The sequence below is a fragment of the Eublepharis macularius genome, chromosome 11 (genome assembly GCF_028583425.1).
Source record: "Eublepharis macularius isolate TG4126 chromosome 11, MPM_Emac_v1.0, whole genome shotgun sequence".
In the NCBI taxonomy this organism is placed as follows: Eukaryota; Metazoa; Chordata; class Lepidosauria; order Squamata; family Eublepharidae; genus Eublepharis; species Eublepharis macularius.
Window position 1 is genome coordinate 60,126,158 of NC_072800.1, and position 19,339 is coordinate 60,145,496.

At 40.5% G+C, this 19,339-nt stretch overlaps 1 protein-coding gene across 2 annotated transcripts; it reads left to right on the plus strand.

The window, feature by feature from the left end:
- Window positions 1–466: 466 nt before the first annotated feature.
- SEM1 (SEM1 26S proteasome subunit) lies at window positions 467–9,038 on the plus strand. Of its 2 annotated transcripts, none has more exons than XM_054990729.1 (3): window positions 467–633; window positions 7,698–7,858; window positions 8,824–9,038. In XM_054990729.1, the coding sequence occupies exons 1-3, from the start codon at window positions 555–557 to the stop codon at window positions 8,827–8,829; spliced, it is 246 nt and encodes an 81-aa protein (XP_054846704.1). In that variant the 5' UTR covers window positions 467–554; the 3' UTR covers window positions 8,830–9,038. The 2 variants fall into 2 exon arrangements, with proteins under 2 accessions (XP_054846704.1, XP_054846705.1); XM_054990730.1 differs by having other exon boundaries at window positions 471–633; window positions 7,698–7,791.
- The last annotated feature ends 10,301 nt before the right edge of the window (window positions 9,039–19,339 follow it).

Consider the following 19,339-nt stretch of genomic DNA (forward strand, 5'->3'; position numbering starts at 1 on the left):
TTCAGCATCCAGTATATGTTTCTAGTGTCCTCTTTCTAGCTCATTTTTCGAAACACGCACTGTCAACTCTTCTGAATAAGAACGGTGCCTTCCATGAAGATAGTCTTCTTTAGGCATCTGAAGAAGAGCAAGATTCGGGTCCAGTGGCACCTTAGAAACCAACTAGATTTCCAGAGTATGAGATTTCAAGAATCTGAAAAAGGGAGCTCGACTCTCGAAAGCTTCAAATCTAGTTGGTCTCTGGTGCCGCTGGACTGAAAGCCTGCTGTTCAAGAAGGGCTGGCTCTCTCTTCCCTCGTGCTGAAGTAAACGGGCGCCGCCACGCCAGGACTGCCAGGGAGCGACGGCTGTAAGAAAGGGGGAGGGGGGAAGGGACAGCACGCATCCCTGAGAGGCAGTAGCCAAAACGGTTGATTCGCTTTGAGGCGCATGCGCCTTTTCTTCAATGAGCCGGTCGAGTCCGCCACCATCCCGTCATTCCCAGCGGAGAGCAGTAGAGCAGCACTGACGCGGAGGCTGTAGAGCGGCAGGAGGGAAGAGCAAGGCCGAGGCCGATGATGTCGGAGAAGAAGCAGCCCGTAGATTTGGGGCTTCTGGAGGAGGATGACGAGTTCGAGGAGTTTCCTGCCGAAGGTAGCCGAGGCGGGGGTAGAGGGGAGAGAAGAGAGGAATGTGCTGGGTTGGGGGTTGGCCGGCTGGAGGATTCTGGTTGGGAGGCGGTGTGATTTTAGAGCCTCCGCAGCAGGCCTCGCTGACAGGCGCGCACGTTATTTCCTATCATCTCCTGGATGACTACGTTGTTGTTTCTCACACACGCTTTCTCTGTTACGTTTTTATTCCTCCTTTTCTCCATTTTAATTTCACAGCAGCCCTGCGAGGTCGGTTAGTCTGAGAGAGAGAGAGAGAGAGAGAGAGGCTGACTGGCCCAGAGTCACCCAGCAAGCGTCATCGCTGAGTGTGATTTGAACCCAGCCCTCTCTAGTCCACCCCTTAACCACTACATCACACCACGGCCCTTGTTTGGGCGGTGGTTATGTTCTGGGGAGCGCTGAGGCTTATGTCGTGCCCTGCTAGATCAAACCAGTGGGCTGTCTAGTCCAGCATCCTATTTCAGACCAGTTAGTTACACTGAAGGGCTTCAATATCAGAACCATCTAACTTCGAGCAAAGGCTTGAAGTTGAATGACTATCAGGTGACATTTGAGCTGTTGAGGTTTTAGTGGAATACATAAGTGTAAATTGTCCCGTTTCTATTATTTGGTCACAAAATATGTGTATGTGTGTGTCAACAGTTTGCTGTTTTACATCTAAGTTCATGTACTTGACAGAGGCAAGATCTTCCAACTGTTTTCGATGTCAATATAAACAAATTGATCCTTGCTTAGCAGATGTAATGGAGTGTAAAGAAAGATGGGTGGATGTGTAGTAAAAACATCTTATAGCTGTTGAAGAATATAGAGTTAGCAGATATTCAAATAAGAGGAAGCCCTGTTGATTTTAATAATACTTGTTTCCCGGAAATTGCAGCACACATCTGTGTGTAGTACTTAATGCTTAGTAACAGAACCTAGTGTCACTGCATAAATATTTCCATGAACAAAAAGCCTTCCATTTTTGAATGACCCTAAACAAATTCTTTAGGCACTGAAATGTATTATTCTGTTACTTCACTGGCTTTGTTGCAAACATAAAATTACTGTTTGTTGGCAGGCTTTTTTAAAAAGTGCAGTATTTGTTGTCATGAAATACATATTTTCTTTCATAAGTAAAACAGTAGCATACACAAGAAAAAGTTAATTTCTCCAGAAATGTAATTTCTGTTTTTATCTTTCAATAAAACATTTCCATTTTTCATAGTCTTACTCAAAATTTGCTTGTAAATATAACTGAATTTTTTAAAAAAATCAATTAACATCCTATTTTAAAATTCTTTCATGGCCTTATGTTTGCAGTTCATGTTCTAGTACTCTGTGCTATAAGTAAAACTGGGTGCAAGGCACATTCCTCTAAAGTCAGTAACACTTTCACTTGTTTTAATGGATCTGGATTGCATTCACTGGCTATGGGTTGTCTAATGTAATTTGCAAGTTGATGCTTACAGCCTATTTCAAGATTCTTGTTAATTGTCTTGTTTGTTCTATTACTACTGGAATCAATGAAATTTTAGTATAGCTACTATAAATATGATCTTAAAACAATTTAGTATTGACTTGTTAGTAATTTCTGTATTGCAGAAACTTAAAACTTGCTTTATGTATCTGGCAAGTCCTCTCTTTAGTGTATTGCCAGTGGTAAGTCAATGTGAAATTATACTGACATATGGGAGAAACACATTCTACAAAGAATGTTTTTATTAAAGCACCCTGTATTTCATAAGGAAATTTGTACTGCTGTTCAGACTCAACCATCTGAAATCGATTTGTTCTGTTTTTGTTAAGCATTCCATTGTGGCACAGCATTGTAATGCTTCTTTGAAATACTGTATTCATCACTTACTCAATATCTTTATGTAATCTTGAAATATGTTACTTTGGTATTTTGGAGCAACAAACAAAATATGTTTTGGCTCTAAAAAAATCAGTCTTACCAAATTCTTTTTCAATCATACTTCTAAAATTTTTGTAGTCTTGCATTATTGTACTGAATTTAAAAAAAATTGATACAGTATTTCCAAATTTATAATTATGTTATAGAATATTTCACTTTATGTTGAAGTAATGTCACTGAATAATAATTTTACTGTGTTTGTGTGAGAGAATGAATGTCTGTGCTTCAGCCCTGGTTAGTACTATTATGGGAGACTACAAAGGAGATCAGGGTTGCTACACAGGGGCAGGCAATGGTAAACCACCTCTGTTTGCATCTTGCCTTGAAAACCCTATGATGGATGCTATGTCAGCTTTGACTTGATGGCACTTGACACCACACATATATACTGTGTGTGCATGCATGCAACAAAATCCTTTGGCTATATGAATAGCGTAATTACTTTCTTTATGACTGTTGTAAGATGTCTTTGCAATATAATGCAACAAGTTCAATTAGTAAACAACCAATTGAAACAATATTAATTCATTAATTTTGATTTCCTACCTTATTTCCTATCCTACCTTCCCCAAATGTGTTCACAGTAGCTTGCAAGAAGAAAACCTTACAGTATCCATTAAAGTTTTTTGTTAAATCCAGAAAATATATCCAGTAATATATCTCAAACAAGTCTCAAACATCATGAATAGCTTTAGGGAAACTACTAGATGATAGTAATAAAATGGTGAATATTGCAATTCTACATTCAAACCAAATGCATGTTTAAGAATTCCCTGCAAAGTTAGCCACATTTGGTCCATTTCATATGGGCTCTTTAAACCCACTTTGGCTTCTGAAGGCAAACAGAATTTTTAAAGGTTTCACATATCTTAAACATAAAACACTAACCTCTTGCAATTAATGCAACTTTAATCTGGGTTTTTCAAAACCTGTTTTGCTCCCAGTTTTTTTGTTGTGCTTTATCTTTAAGGCGTATAAAACCTTTAAAAAATTTTTGGCCTTCAGAATGAGCCCATATGAAAAGGAACTTGGTCTGTTGCAGCCAAAATAACCAATAGTTTTGTGGCCAACTGAATGTAACATTGCCTGCATCTGCTTTCACTTACAAAATCTTATGCTTTTGTTAATTTGTTAGTCTTTAATGGTACTGTGAGACTTCATGTATTTAGAGCTTTTTAAGGAGTAATAAAGACTTTTTCCCATTGCAAGAGTTATTCTACTGCTCCCCTGAGCATCTTTGGTAAATCCCAACACAACTAACAGTGAAATCCTGTTACTCCAATCTAAGCCCATTGATTTCAGTGGGCTTAAACTGGAGTAGCTCTGCTTAGGATTTCACTTAAATGTATTTTGGTCTTTGCATTTCAAAATTAATTTAGATTTTTGTTGAAAATGACCATGTTTTTCACTCCAAGTTTGAACATATTAACAGTGGAGTCCAATTTAATCAGTGAAATTGCTTTCTTAAAAATATGTTTGAAGGGAAAGTATGTTTGAAGTCAGGAACTAGCAGACGGGAATGCCATAAGAACAAGGGGAGTGGGTGACTTGTGGTACTCAGGATAAATGTTTCATTTTGAGATGTGGTGTTTAGTGTTTCTACATGTTTAGAGTTTCAACAAAAGTTTTTGTATTAGAACAGAGAGTATTGTGATCTAAGATGAATTAATGCATTGCACGTAGGATGTAGATCATGTTACCCCAGACTATGCTGTGTGCATTGATGTGATAGCAATAAGAGTTGCAAGGAACTGGGTAAACAGCCCAGTTAAGTCATAGTTTGGAGTTTAAGATGTTTATATTTTAGTGACTATATAAGAAGTCCCATTGGTGTCAGGATAAAATTTCTAAGCATTCAAGTGCCTGACATTTCCCCCACCTTGCTTCCAAGTATATATGATTAAGATTAGCTATGATTAGCTATGAATCCTACATTCTTTATTTAAAACAAAGGAAGTTTCAGAAGTTCCGTGTGCCAGTCCCCTAATCAAAAGGGCCACATCAGTTATAGTCTAAATCAGGGGTCCCCAGCCCCTGGGCCGCGGACCAGTACCAGTCCGTGGCTTGTTAGTCACCGGACCATACAGGAGGTGAGTGGCGGACGAGCGCAGAGCTGGCTCCAGGAAGCAGGCAAGGTAGGCAGTTGCTGTCTTGGGAGGGCAGCCGTGCCTTGCCTGGGCTTTGCCTGGCCAGCATTGCACTTTTCATTAGAAATATCACCTTGCCTGGCCGGCTGACTCCTATCATGCCTCTGGGTCTCTTCCCCCTGCCCCCCGGTCCTTGGAAAAATTGTCTTACACGAAACCGATCCCTGGTGCCAACAAGTTTGGCGACTGCTGGTCTAAATGACTAAAACTTTACAGTGAAAAAAAGAATTAAGAGTGGATCTGTTTACTGTGTTGGACTTTATCTATGATTTCACTGGGCCATTGCCAATGTAACGCTGGTTCCATGCCAACTAAGGTTAGAAAATTAGGGAGTATGTCATCTCTGGAGACGTTTAAAGGGCACTGCTACTTGTAAACGGCAGGTCCCTTTAAGCTATCAGCTGGCAGGTGGCGAGGAGGGATCCCCCCCTGCCACCTGATAGTTTAAAGGAGCCTGCCTCTTGCAAGCGGCAGGAAAAGTTTATATGGCCATTTCCCCGGGGAAATGGCCATTTAAACTTCCCCTTTAATACAACCCAAACAAATCAGTAGACCAGTTTGTGGAAGTTTGTGGAAACGAGCTGCCACGAACCACTGGTTCGCGAGTAGAGATGGGCATGAACAGCAATACGAACAAAAAAAAGCCATGAACAGCCCAATCTGCTGTTCGCGAGGCTCCATTCTAAACGAACAGGTGGTCGTTGCAAGCCTCATTCATTGCTGTTCATCAAGCCAGACAGTCTGGGACCTGCAATCAATTCCCTTGGCAATTTAGGCAGGGATTGTCTGAACTCTGTCTGAACTCCTGCTGTTGCCCTGGAAACCTCAATCTAAGCCCAATTTAGCTTGATAGGCAGGTCTTCCTTCCAAGTGCGGAGCTCCAAATTTGTTACAATGGAGCAAAGACCGGGGGGAGGGGGGCTCCCAGCTCTTTCCAGCCAGTGGAGAGGGAGAGACAGTTGCTGTTGGCATTTTGATAGAGTGCATTGGAGCTTGAATTTTCTTTGTGTGTGGTGGGATAGCAATCTACCCCTTCAAGTTCCAGGGCTGCTGCCAGGCTCTGGGCCAAGCTATTTATTATTGGTACCTTTCCTGGTGCCTGCTCAGCTAAGGTTTCTGGGAGTGGTGCAGTAGGGATCTTGACCAAACTTGGATGATGGCTGGAGGAGAGCCTGCTGGCCCCCACCAACAGCCAACCACGAACATGTTCTTGAACAGGGCCATGTTTGTGGTTATTTGTGAGTCCCTGTTCATGGATGGCAACGAACATCATGTTCGGGTTTTTTTTTCTGTTCGTGCCCATCTCTATTCGCGAACCACGAACCGGCCGTGTTCATGCTTTTTTGGGGTCGTAATTGGATTTGTGCCCATCTCTACTGCCAACTAGTATTGGGGAAATCTGGCTTCAAATCACCTATCTCACAGCATTGTTGGAGGGTGAAAGAATCATGTTGCTGACCTAAACTCCCTGGAGGATGGGCAGGATAAAATTGTGATAGAATATTCACCCTATTCAGAGTTTTTGCAGTGTGCCTTACAGTATGCTAAAATGTATAAGCCCTGAAATATTTCCAGTTTGTACCTTGGGGAAATATTACTAAAAGTAGAAACTCACAATTCATTGGCTGCAAGGCTAGTGACCTGTTGTAGCACGAAAGCAACTGCAGTAGTGTGATACTTATTGTTATGAACTTCACACATTGGTGGACTTCATGCTTCTTGACCCAAAACGTGCCCCCCGTCCTTTGCTTTTGTTTTCATGTTTGTTCTTACTGAACATCCAGCCTGAAGAAGTGTTCTGAGGAACTTAGAAGTTTATTCTGTACACTTTTGCTCCTAATAAAAGAGTTTACACCATGGTTGCTTGGGTATTTTTTTCTTCCAATGGATCGACGTAGCAACCTACAGTTTTTCTCATATTACAGTATATTTGAATCAAGTGACACTTTTCAGGAAGAAGTGTGATACAAAAGTGTTTGAAAAACTGGATTTTAATTTTATAATTATAGACTGAACTCAGTCAGAAGACTTTGCCTGTTGCAGAACACATCTGGTATCTTTTAGGACCAGCATGACAGGATTAGAAAAGGTGTCCAACAGTATACTGTTTGCTTGTTGCCTGTCCTTATGCATTTTGAACCTCACATGTTGTACCAATAAAATCAGAGCCTCTAAGGAGAGGATAGCACATAGTTAATTGTTGGAGCCACCTTTTGTTTTGAAATATTAAAAAGTCTAATGTGTGGCTTCGTGTGTAAGTTTTAAAATTGCCTGGTATTATGGCCCCAACTGATGTTGCAACGGACTCTGTGGAGACAGAAGGATGGAATAGGGTCTGACCTCTCTCAGCTCCTTGTTAATCATCCAAAGCTCTAATCCATTTGTATTCTGCATTTTTGTCCCACCTAGTTTTTAACTTCTTGTGCTAGTAGCTGATCTTTGAGCATCTAGTTTGCTGCTTTTTCATCTTTCCTCACCTCACCTTGATGTCTGCTGTGGCTTCCAGTTCACCTTGCCTTGTTCCTTCCACCTTGAACAGAGTTGTTCAGCCTCACACATTTAGGATACCTGTGGCCATGAATTATCAGCCAAACCTTTTAAGAGGGTCAATCTTTGAAGTGCATTTTAACATTTGACTCTAGACATGCATTTGCAAACCATGGTGCTTGGCTGTAGTCCAGACCCGGCTGCTAAAATATCTATGTTTGTACTGAAGAAGATTTATCCATTGCTAAAAATGTGTAGGGATGCTGCGAAAGGAGCAAAGGCAACAAAGGTATCTTACTCCTGAAATACTTGTGTCTTTGGATTTTTAACTCAGACATTGACGGTTGCAATGTTGTGGTTCCTTCAGGCACCTTGCGTAAACTACACCCTGCTGCAAATGTGATACTCAACATTTAAAAGGAATGAAGCCTCTTACACTTTTACTACAGAAACACTTCTACTTGTTTTTGACAGTTATATTTTTTTAAAAAAACTTTTTCTGCATCTTATTTCCAGACTGGGCTGGTTTAGATGAAGATGAAGATGCACACGTGTGGGAAGACAACTGGGATGATGATAATGTTGAGGATGATTTCTCCAATCAATTAAGGTCACTTGAAAACATTCAGTACATGCAAACAAGTAAAACAAAAATGGTGCAGGCTAGAATCCCTAAAGTAAGAGCCAAATCTGATCAGGGTTCCATATTCAGCACGGAATGGGGTAACAGAAGACATGTATCAGTTTGTGTCCCTGCCCTGATGTTTAACCATGCTGTGCATGTGGTATAATGTAAACTAACGTGGAGCACACCTGAGGGACTAGCATTTCTCACTGGGTTAAGCTGGCCAACTTCAGCTGAATTTAAAAGTAAACCTTGCAATCAGTTAATGTAAATCTGAAAAACCATTTTAAGTTAGAACTTAACAACATTATTTCTGTAGCATTCACCTCAACAGCTAGAATTTTAGAAAGCATGGCAGTAAAATCATAAAGAGGAGGAGATGGCACTTAATGACTGAGCCAGATTTCAGCTGTTTCATGGAGCAAACCATTTCAACATTTTGTGTTTCTGTCTGCAGATTAAGGCCCTGAAAGTGCTCTTGTCACTGCGCATGCTTATTCTGGTTATTTTGGCAGTGTGCTTGGGAATGTCTCATCTCTCTGCCTTGAAGGATAAGTAGCTCTTCAAAGTGAAGAAGACAGAGAGCCCCACAAACATTTAACATAGAACTTAGTTATTATATCTGTGCTGTCCAGGAAGCTGAGCCCAAGGGGAAAAATAAGATACTGGAAACAGCACAGATGAAGGCAAGAAAGGTAGGGGAGGAGGAAGCTCAGGAGAGTATAGTCTGCAGCATGCCACATCCGAAGTGTGTGTATGTTGGTACAGCGAGTGGTGTTATATAGACCTACAGTATTGATGGGTAGGAATTTAAAAAGGCCTTGATGAAGCATAGTATTAAATGGAGCATAGTAAGAAATCCTATTGAAAATAGTATTATGTATTTAGATTCTTTATTAAAATCTTTAAGACTGAGGGATGAATAAGAGATTATGTACATACTGTTTTTAATGTTAAATGAATACTTATTTTGCATGGCGGTTTAATAGACATTTTGGGGGTACTTTATCTTTACAGAGCTGAATTAGAAAAACATGGCTACAAAATGGAAACTTCATAGCTTCCACTGATAATGTCGTCTGAGATTGGACTGTAAACTGAACTGAGATGTATGGAATGCAAGATGGAAGATCAGGCACTGGACTGTCTATTGTTATCTAATTTTTTTGTATAAATAAAAAATTGAATCCAAGCATTGTATTGTTTGGATGCCATTTATGTTCCCCTTTGAATTGCTGATATGTCTCAAATTATTCTCTCTAGCTATGCTAAGCACAATATGAGTTCACTGTAATGTTGGTGTCCTTAATATTTTTGACTGTACCTTAAACCTGTTGTCATGTTTCCTCTCTTCATGTCAAAACTAGGAAAAAACTTGGCAATGCTTGCTCTTCACCTCTGCTTAAGAAGTCTTGAAATGAATTGAAACAATGAGGGGAATGATGTGAGCTCAGTACCTCTGAAAAGCAAGTCTAACTTTAGAGGCCACCCACAGAAGGGAGATTTATCTATTTAATTTTTAGTCCGTTTTTCTCACTGAGACTCAAGGCAGATTACACAGAGTGAGTCAGTCAGTACAGTCAATTTGACAAACATTTTAATACATGTGAAATAGGGTATATGAATGGTCACATGGCTGGTGGCCCTGCCCCTGATCTCCAGACAGGGGAGTTTAGATTGCCCTCTACGCTGCTGGCATGGAGGGCAATCTAAACTCCCCTCTGCCATGTGACCGGCCATGTGACCATTTTCACCAAGGGCGATTTAAACTTTAAAAAACTCCCCCCTTGTTCTAGCTGACCTGAAGTGATATCGACATATTAAGCAACATAGGATGTAGCTGGAAGGATCATACTTAAGGCAATAATAGTAAAGTCTCTAGTCACTCCATATCCCTTTACTGATGCATCTCACTTTGTAGACTGGCTTCCATGCTTCAACTCAGGTATAGCTGTGTTGCTGCAAAGTAGGCTTGCTTTCTGTGACCAAAAGTTTGCCTGTTCTAGACTTGTCAGCATCACAACAGTTGAAGTCAGACTCTCAAATCTCCCCAGCATTGATTTCTTGTAACTGTTACCTTGGAAATGGGAGTGTCATAAATTGCAAAGTTAATGTTGAATGAACATATTCCTCAGTGTTTTTTTTTTTTAATGAATGTCAAGAAAAGCAGAAATATCTTGCTTTGTTTTACAGGTCAGGAAGACCTCTGAGTAAGGAAATTCATGGGAGTAACCTAATGTTAGTACTAGAAACACTTTCTTTAACCTTGTTTAGCTAAATGACCTTGACTGTATCATGACATAATCGGATACATGTGATAATGGTATGTTTCCAGTTTTTAGGGAGACACTAGGGCGGGTGGTTGAGTCAGCCAACTGGTGGTAAGTTCTGGCTAGGGTTATGCTCAGGACATCATGACTCCTCTACCGTAAGCCAGAAAGGGAAATGTCCACAGCAGTTAATTCTGCAAAGTTAGAAAGTTCATCTTCGAGTAGCATTATGCCTTTATCCAGTTTTGCGTAGTTTGAGATAAAAAAGTAAATGACAACGTGAATAGGTTAGTCATACATCAAACTTCATGAGTCATTTAATCATATGGCAACATTTGCCATAATAGAATTTGAGGAGACACACACACACACACACTTTAAAAGTTCTTACTTTTCTACTTCACACAGTGTTATGGAATGGGAATTTGGAATTTCAAAAAGGGAGCAAAATTTTGGTTAGTGATTGTGAACAACAGTGAAAAATCATTTATACTTTTACGGTATCATTAAGGAAAATACTGGAATACTCTTCTAGGTGCCCATGATTTTTTAAACTAAGCATTTCTGATAAGGTGATTAACTTGTGTCACAGTTGAACAGATGTCTTTACTTGTATTTGGCTGGAAATTTGTTGTCTGGATCTGGCATAAGGATTTCTTCATACAGCATTTCAGGTACATATTTATATATATATTAAAAAAAAATTTAAAAGAATTTTTATTGGATGGGTTACAAATATAAACATACAAATCATTTATCATTTTCCACCCCATTACATTTTCCCCATCCTCTCCCCCCCCTTTTCTAGTGACTCCCAACAGTTTTCCATCCCCAACTTAATCTAAAGAATATGTCATATAAATTCTTAAATTCTATAATTCTATAATAGTATATATAATAATATCTAATCTATTAACTTGTATTAACTATCTTAATATAAACTAAATTTATAAAATTTTATATGCTGTCTCTTCAGAGTCCTGTTCAATATTTGGAACGCACTTGTTAAAAAAAAAACTTTCATAATTAGAGTCAATGGAAATTACCCTCCAAGGAAGTTGAGAAGTTTCTTTTATTCAGTTTATGACTGAACAAATAGATCAGGATGACAGCTGGGGGAGACTTTATAAATGTTTAGTGCAATGTATTTATTAGAAAACTTCTATGCCACCTTTCTAGAGAACCTGCCTGAGGTGGCTTACAAAATAAAACAACAAAAACATAAATCAGCATAAATATTGTTAACTGAAACCCAGCATTGGCATAAAAAACAAAACACGGAACAGCTTAAAATGAGATTTGCAATTTTCTTGCTAAAAGAGTATGCAAAAGGTGTTAAAAGATCAACCCTTCAATTAGATGTCCAAATTTACCTCTTTCTACCAGGATACATTCAAAGTGGGCCTGGGTGAGGATGCTGCAAAGAGAAGCAAGGCCTGTAAATGAAGTCTGTTAAACAGTCTCATCTATTGGGCACAGATATATATCCAGACTGGAAACATGGAAAGAAAACTAGGAGATGTAGTTGGAGAATGAGTTCATGCGAATATATTCACCTGTTTTACATGTTTGCAGAAACTAATTTCTCTGTACAACAGCTGGAAGTTTCCCCCTGATCATCTCCAGTAATAGTTCCCAATATATCTTGACTATATATGAGCTGGCAGGGCTTTTTTTCAGCAGAAACGCAGTGGAATGGAGTTCCGGCACCTCTTGAAAATGGTCACATGGCTGGTGGCCCTGCCCCTGATCTCCAGATGGGAGTTTAGATTGCCCTCCATGCTGCTGGCACGGAGGGCATCTAAACTCCCCTCTGTCTGGAGATCAGGGGCAGGGCCACCGGCCATGTGATCATTTTCACCAAGGGCGATTTAAACTTTAAAAAACTCCCCCCTTGTTCTAGCTGACCCGAAGTGATGTCATTGTGCAGTCCTGAGTCCCACCACCTCTTTTCCCAGAAAAAAAGCCCTGTGAGCTGGTAAACACCACTCCATTGGGTATGTATGAGTGAGAACATGTTTATGGGTATGAGTGCAAATCTTTTATCATTTTGTGTGATGTTTACAGAAAATGGGTCATTTCTTTTTTCAAGAAAGGACTCATGTTTTATGCATAATTAACGTGCTTTATATTTCTTGGATGTTCTTAATGATTACTTGTTTGGAACTTATAAAGTGTGGGTGCAAGACTCACAAATGTGTATGTTTCCCCACCAGCCACCCTCGGACCACTGAAAAGTTGGTGGTGATGGTCGGAACAACATAGATAAACTGTCTTACCCTCTAGTGTTGGATTCTGGGAGACTGCAAGGGGGATCGATCAGCATCTGTTAGCATCTTGCATGCCATAGGATCATATATAGGAGGCCCCACTATTGTTGAAGCTGCAGGACATTTGGGAACTCTATGGTGCTGCTACAAAATGTCTGACTTGATGATGGAGTCAATCACAAAATGTTGGGATGCTCCAAGCCAAGCACCCTGTAGAGGCACTTCCTGCAGAATGCATCTTTGTTCTGTAGAGGCAGAGGAAAGCTGAGGTCAGCTGTTTGGTTTGGGAGATTGGTTTCGAGTTCCAAAGAAAGAGTAGGTTTGTTTCCTGTGTGGCTCCAGGGAAAGGTGGCCAGTCTTTGAGAGATCAGAAAGCCTGTGTCTGTAAACAGAGCCAAGGGCTTACAGCTGAGACTCATCTGCCCAGGAAGAACTCAGTGCTTTTGCTAGTGACTTGGTAGAGAACCACTCAAAACTCCCTCTCTCCCACCCCCTGCTCTTTTCAAGAAGGTTTGGATTTTATCCCCAAGTCTCAAGAAGCAAGTGGGCAATGGGGAACACATCAGCAGGTGCCACGTTGGGGAATTCTGACCTATATAAGGCCAAGCTTGGAAGAAAATGCAGTCTGCATGCCTCATTGTATGATCTAGCCCATTAAGTAGCAAAGAAAATCTTAATGACAGGGAAAGAAACTGACCATGTTAGATAAAATAGCTTTTTGAAAGCTCCTTTTGTGGTGAAATTGTATAATGCGGATATCTTGTCATTCTGCTTTTACTCAAGACTTGTAGAAATAATGATGTTGCCAGAATGTTTACCTGATTTGGAATATGCATTGGCCCTATTCATAGTGATTGGCTATGTTTCAAGCATCATTTCTCAACAACCTTTTCCCCCTCACTACAGAATGTAAAATGAGATTTTGCACATGGATCTCTAAAGCTTTCATTGAACAGCCAAGAACATTGCAAAGAACTGGAAGTGTTTCTCTGCTTTTAGTTTGTATATTTTTAGTCTTAAGTTCTGGACATGCGTACAGTACAGAACACCCATAGAGCCGTTTTTTAAGATGGGAGCTGTGGGATCCCTGAATATTGGTTCACATGGCACATAACAGAACATTCCTGAGACTTTGGAACAAGAAAGCTCTAGTCTCAAAGCTGTGAGATCAGCTACAGGAAACTATCACCACCAGCATGGCTGGAGTGTCAGACTAGGATCTGGAAGAACCAGGTTCAGATTGCTGCTCTTGCCATGGAAGCTTGCTGGGGGACCATGGGCCAGTCAGTCTCAGCTTCACCTATACAGTTTCCTACCTAGCCTGTTGATTTGTTTACCTTACAGAGATGCCAAAAAATATAACCATTGTTCTTTTCCACTTAGACAAGGAAACTGATATGACATTCTTTTAAATGCAGTTTGTGATTCCCACCCCCACAAAACACTTTAGTATTAAATGCAAATTAGATCCATTTATTATTAGTGCTGTAGAAATATATCTGACTGTAGCTGGAACTTTCCCCACCTCCACCCCAATATCTTAACAATTAAAAAAAGTTCTGTGATCGCATAGCTCCTTGGCTCATAAGGTTTGGGAAATTTCCCTCTGGTTCTTTGGGCCACCAGGTTAGGGAAGGCACAGTTCCCTAAAGCCCTTTGCACAGTTTTGTCTGAGCTGTGATTAACTTTCACATTTGAACATAAAATAGACTAAATGTTGAGCATCTGTTGAAAAGGCAATGTGAGATGATATAGATGAAATTGGGAAAGTAAGTTTGAAGAAAGGTGAGCTCACCCCCTCCTCTGAGAAAGTTCATAACAGCTCAGCCAATTCTGATTGGAACTGAAGAGAATTACCCCTCTTTAGAAACACCATATAATTCAACAGATGACATATAATGGGCGTTATAATAGCGAACTGGCACCAGACTTTGCTTCATTGTTAATTCCTAGATTTCCCTTACAAATTTTATTGATTTATATCCCACCTTGCTCTGCACCTGTGATGACTTGTAGCAATAATTAAAAACAGCAGTACCACTACCAATTAAAAACAATAAACTAAACTTTCAATCACAAGTACTACTAAACCTCAGCTCCCCAAACATTCTCCTAAATGATGGGTTTTCTAAGATTTCCTTTTTTTTTATATAATTTTTTATTTTCAATATCTAACATACAACTGCTACATACATACATACCCTACAGAACAGTAACTACAAAAGACTACAATAACACAAGGGATAGGAAAGAGGAGAGAAAAAAGAGAGAGGGAGGGAGGGGTGGAAAAAAGGGGAAGGTACCCTACAAACACTAAACACTACATTTCTGTTTTCCCTTCATACTGCCATTATTCAAAAGTTAAAGCTTTATATTATATTGATGGAGTGGTTGACCTTACTAAATGCAAATTACAATTTAATTTCAAGTTAAATTTTTCTTCCCCTCCTGGGTCCCGGACGGAGTTCTCTCTGTGCAACTGCAGCCGCATTGCTCGTTTCCTCCCCCTCCCCCTCAGACTTCTCCTTTTCGTCTTGCTTGGTGCACTGGAATTCTGGGTTCCTGTCCTCAAAATCCCTTAGTTGATCTTCTGATAATATCTTAAAGGCTTGATCTTTATGGGTGAACCAGATTCCTTCCGGAAATAACCATTTGTACTTTATTCCACGTTCTCTCAGAAGAGCTGCGAACTTTTTATACTTAAAACGTCTTTTCCGGACTAGAAATGGGACGTCTTTCAATATCTTAATTTTGTTGCCCAAGAAGTCCAAATCCGCATTGTATGAATTGTATAGGATAGTGTCCCGGATCCTCTTAGATGAAAAATCGATGATGATCTCGCGCGGCAACTGACGCTTCATTGCATACTTTGAAGTAGCCCGACGGGCTTCCAAAATGGCGCTTTTAACTTCTTCTTTAGTTGTCCTCGCGGGTGTCGCCAATAGTTCCGAGACAAGACCCCGTAAGTCCTCGTTTTCCTCCTCTTTCACATTCTGGAGGCGCAAAATTGTCTGTGTTCGTTCCACTTGTAGCCCGATCAACTGATTCTCCACCAGTTTAAGCTCTTTATTCGTAGCCTTCACGAGTGACGCACTTTCCCGAGCAGACTTCTCTGCCCCCCCGCTGCTTCCTTGATGGTTTTCACTTCGCTCTCAATTAAGCCCACCCTTTGATCTGTTTCATTCAGCTTGTCAACAAAGGGTTTTATAGCTTCACCAACCGCCCTCCGTACAATTTCCTCCAACGATTCTCCCTTTAAGGCAGCCGAAACTGACTTGCCAAGGGCAGGACTTTGTTTTTTTGTTGCCATTTGGGGGGGGGGGGCGCCAACCAAATTTTGAGACTCAGCAAAGGGGAAGAGTGAGCCTTCTTAGCTTCAGATCTCACCTCTCCTTCACGTACGCTTGTAATAACAGAAGGAATTCGCTTACTTTTTTTTTTTTTTTTTTGAAAAATTTTTATTGGGTTAGAATCCATTATTTCCACATTTACATTCAATTTTCCCCAATTTTTTCATCTCTAACCCCCTCCCTTCCCCCCCCTTTTTGTTGACTTCCAACAGCTTTCCAACCCTTTGTCCCCTTTCCCTTACTTTTATTAGCTTCCTCTATCTAAAACAAATATATATTCTCCATTATTCTAAGCAGTACATCCTTAACTATTTTTAACATTATATGCCCAAACTGTAAGCCTTTGTTTCCATCTTAGATAAACAATTTATCCCAATTTTTCAATTTCAGGTATTTCTATATATCATAAACCATATAGATCATACATTCGTTTATATCAAACAATTTGACTTATTCTCTATATATATTACTCATTCTATCTTTTTATAATAGTTCTATATATCTCTCCTCACGTAGTCAATCAATTTGACCCATCTATATCTTCAGACATTCAGTTTGGTACAAAACTTGTCAGAAAAAAAAAGAAAATATTGTTAGTTAATCGCTCCTTATATTTAGTCCTTATAATTAATTATTTTCTCTATGTTCTGTTTGTTAACCTATATATATCTATATATATGTCAATCTATTAATCTGACTGCTTATTAATTCACATTTATCGCTTACTTGTAGGCTCTCGCCTAGTTCTGCTCTTTGCCGTTTCTCATGGCCCGGCAGCACTCGAGGCGCCGCGCACGTCCGCCGGCCTCCGTAGGGACAAACGGGCAATTAACCCCCCGCATTGATTCCAGGGGGCTCTTCCCGCAGCGTCCCGGACCCAGCCTCCCTCACTGGGAGTTTTGGGGGCTAATCTTCGCAGATCAGCCGCCCGGACAGGGTGCTCGGCCGCTTCCTCTCGAGCCAGCGAAGAGGAGCGTCCGACATGGCGGAGAAAACGAAAACGAATCGGTTTTCTAAGATTTCCTAAAAGCTCTTGGAGCTGTATCAATGAACCTCTTCCAGAAGGCCATTCTACAAGTATGGGGCTACTGCACACAAAGCCCCCCAGTCCTTTTCTGAATTTGTATTGGTCATTTGTAGTGACAGGACATGCGATCGAAATTAATGGGACACAGATGAGATGCATGGAGCTGGTTTCTATTCCAGTTTATCTCAAGGAAGAAGAGAAAGGAATTTTGTCAGGTGTTCCTCTACCTCTTGGCCTGAGAAGAGCAGCAGTGTGACTGTACATAGCCTCAGTATGAGCTGGCTGCTCTGCTAGCAAGAGAAGTGATCATAAATCAGCTAGCCTGAGTCCTACAGGCTTTCTTCTAGGTTATAGAGAAGAATTTAACTTTCTCCCCCAATTTTCCTTTGGGTCAAATTCCAGTCAGAAGCTATGCATTCAATATCAATTCAGTTCTATTGGTAATGGCTCATCACATGTCTAAATAACTTGTTCACTATGGTCCTCAATTTTCTAAAAATCTGAGAAAGGACAGTGTATTAAATACATACTGTACACATTTGGTAAAATGAACTGTAATTGAACTCCTTAGCAACGTGTATGACTAACCAGTGGAACACTCCCGTTTATGACTTCCGTGACCACTTTAATACAAAGCACATTTGCTTTGAAATAAATTCCATTGATTTCTATAGAACATTTTCCCCAAGTATGCACGTAACATTCACAGCCTGTGTATTTGTCTGTGATCCCTCATTCTTCACCCCCCGCTCTTTATAACAAAATATCTTTGGAGACAAACAGCAATCTTCAGTAGAAACTAGCAAAAAAAAAAAAGATTAAAATAACAGAGTGGTAGAGCAAAGCTGAATAATTGAATATCACACTTGGTTGCAAAGCTTTAATCTGTCCCTTGCTACATAGCAGATTAATACATGTTTTCTTTACTAATTTTAAATAATTACCCTGCTGGAGGAGGGGCTGCATGTTTTTTATATGTAGCGTAAGGCTGTTGTAACACCCCACTTTAATACAAGTGACAATTCCCAATTCTGTTACTCTGTAGCAGCAAAATAAAACCACTGTCCAGTGGCACAATTTATTCCAGCGCAGCATTTCATGTGTCGGAACAGCCCACATTTCTGTTGTGAATATAAAAGCATTGACTGACTGGATCTACACTCCAATGCATCTGATGAAATGAACTTTGACTCATGAAAGTTTCTGTGTGTGTAATCAGGTTGCAGCAGATGTATGGTAACCCCATAGGGCTTCACAGGCAAGAGACACACAGAGTTTGCCATTGCCTGCATCGGCATAGTGGCCCTAGACTTCCTTGATGGCCTCCTAGCCAACTACTAACCAGAGCCAATCCTGTTTAGTTTCTGAGATCTGGCCAGATGGAGCTAGCCTGGGCCATCCAGGGCCATTTCCACCCAGCTTACCTTGTTCCAGAAAACAGCGAAATCTCACATGAAATCGTGTGAGAAGATGCAATAACAACGTCTTCTCGCGAGATTTCGCATGAGATCGCTGTTTTCCGGAACAAGGTAAGCTGTGTGGAAATGGCCCAGGTCAGGGCATGAAAGCTTATTCTGGAATAAACTTTTATTATTAATGTACCACTAGACTCTTGTTTTATTTTATTTTAAGACAGGTGGTTATAATAAATGCAGGATAGTTAGATTAACTGTAACATTGAATGATATTTCCAAATGGTAGGCAATCCCAAGAGGCAGACTTAGAGAAGACAGGTACGGTAAAGGTAAAGGTAGTCCCCTGTGCAAGCACCAAGTCATTACTGACTCATGGGGGGATGTCGCATCACGATGTTTTCTTGGCAGACTTTTTGTAACAGGGTGGTTTGCCATTGCCTTCTCCAGTCATCTACACTTCCCCAGAGAAGGAAAACAAAATTAAAGATGGAACACTGCAAATTGTCAGAGGTCAGAAAGGTCTGACTCCAAGTGGTGAGGAGGGAGAGATTGCAGGATCTATGTGTGCTGAGTTTGAACCTAAAGAGTTGGGAGGCTATTTACTAGTAACTGACCATGCTGGAACGTTTTCAAGTAGTCAAGAATATCCTTGTAGCAGCTTACTTGTCAGATTGCATAACAAAACAAGATGCAAAGGTTCATTATTCGTTATTATTCAGAAGAGGATGCCTGGCAACTCTGCCTCCCCCATTTATGGGACTGCAGTTCTGCAAAAGAAGTCAGTATCTGCTCTGTATAGAAATATTTGTCTTTCAAGTTTATGTTGCACACTGACACAGATTTGGTTTGGTCAATTGCCCCAGTCAAATACACGCAAGTGCCTACCTCGGGATCCTAGTGAATTCATTCATGCAGATTGGGGTGGGGGGGTTCACTTTAAAAGTGAGACACCTATACATTGTGTGTGATTGATTGATTGATTGATTGATTGATTGATATACCACTTCTTTTCAATTAAGAGCTCGAAGCAGTTGTAGAACAAGCTCTTGGTGCAAGTTTGTCATGGTGAACCTGCATGGTAGGTCTGAGTCAGCTTGCAAGCGTAGCTAGTGCCAGCAGGTCATTCAGGTAGGATGGGGTGATCAGAGCTTGGGAGCCCTATGTAAGCCACGATGATGCAGTTAGGAAGAAATACAAATGA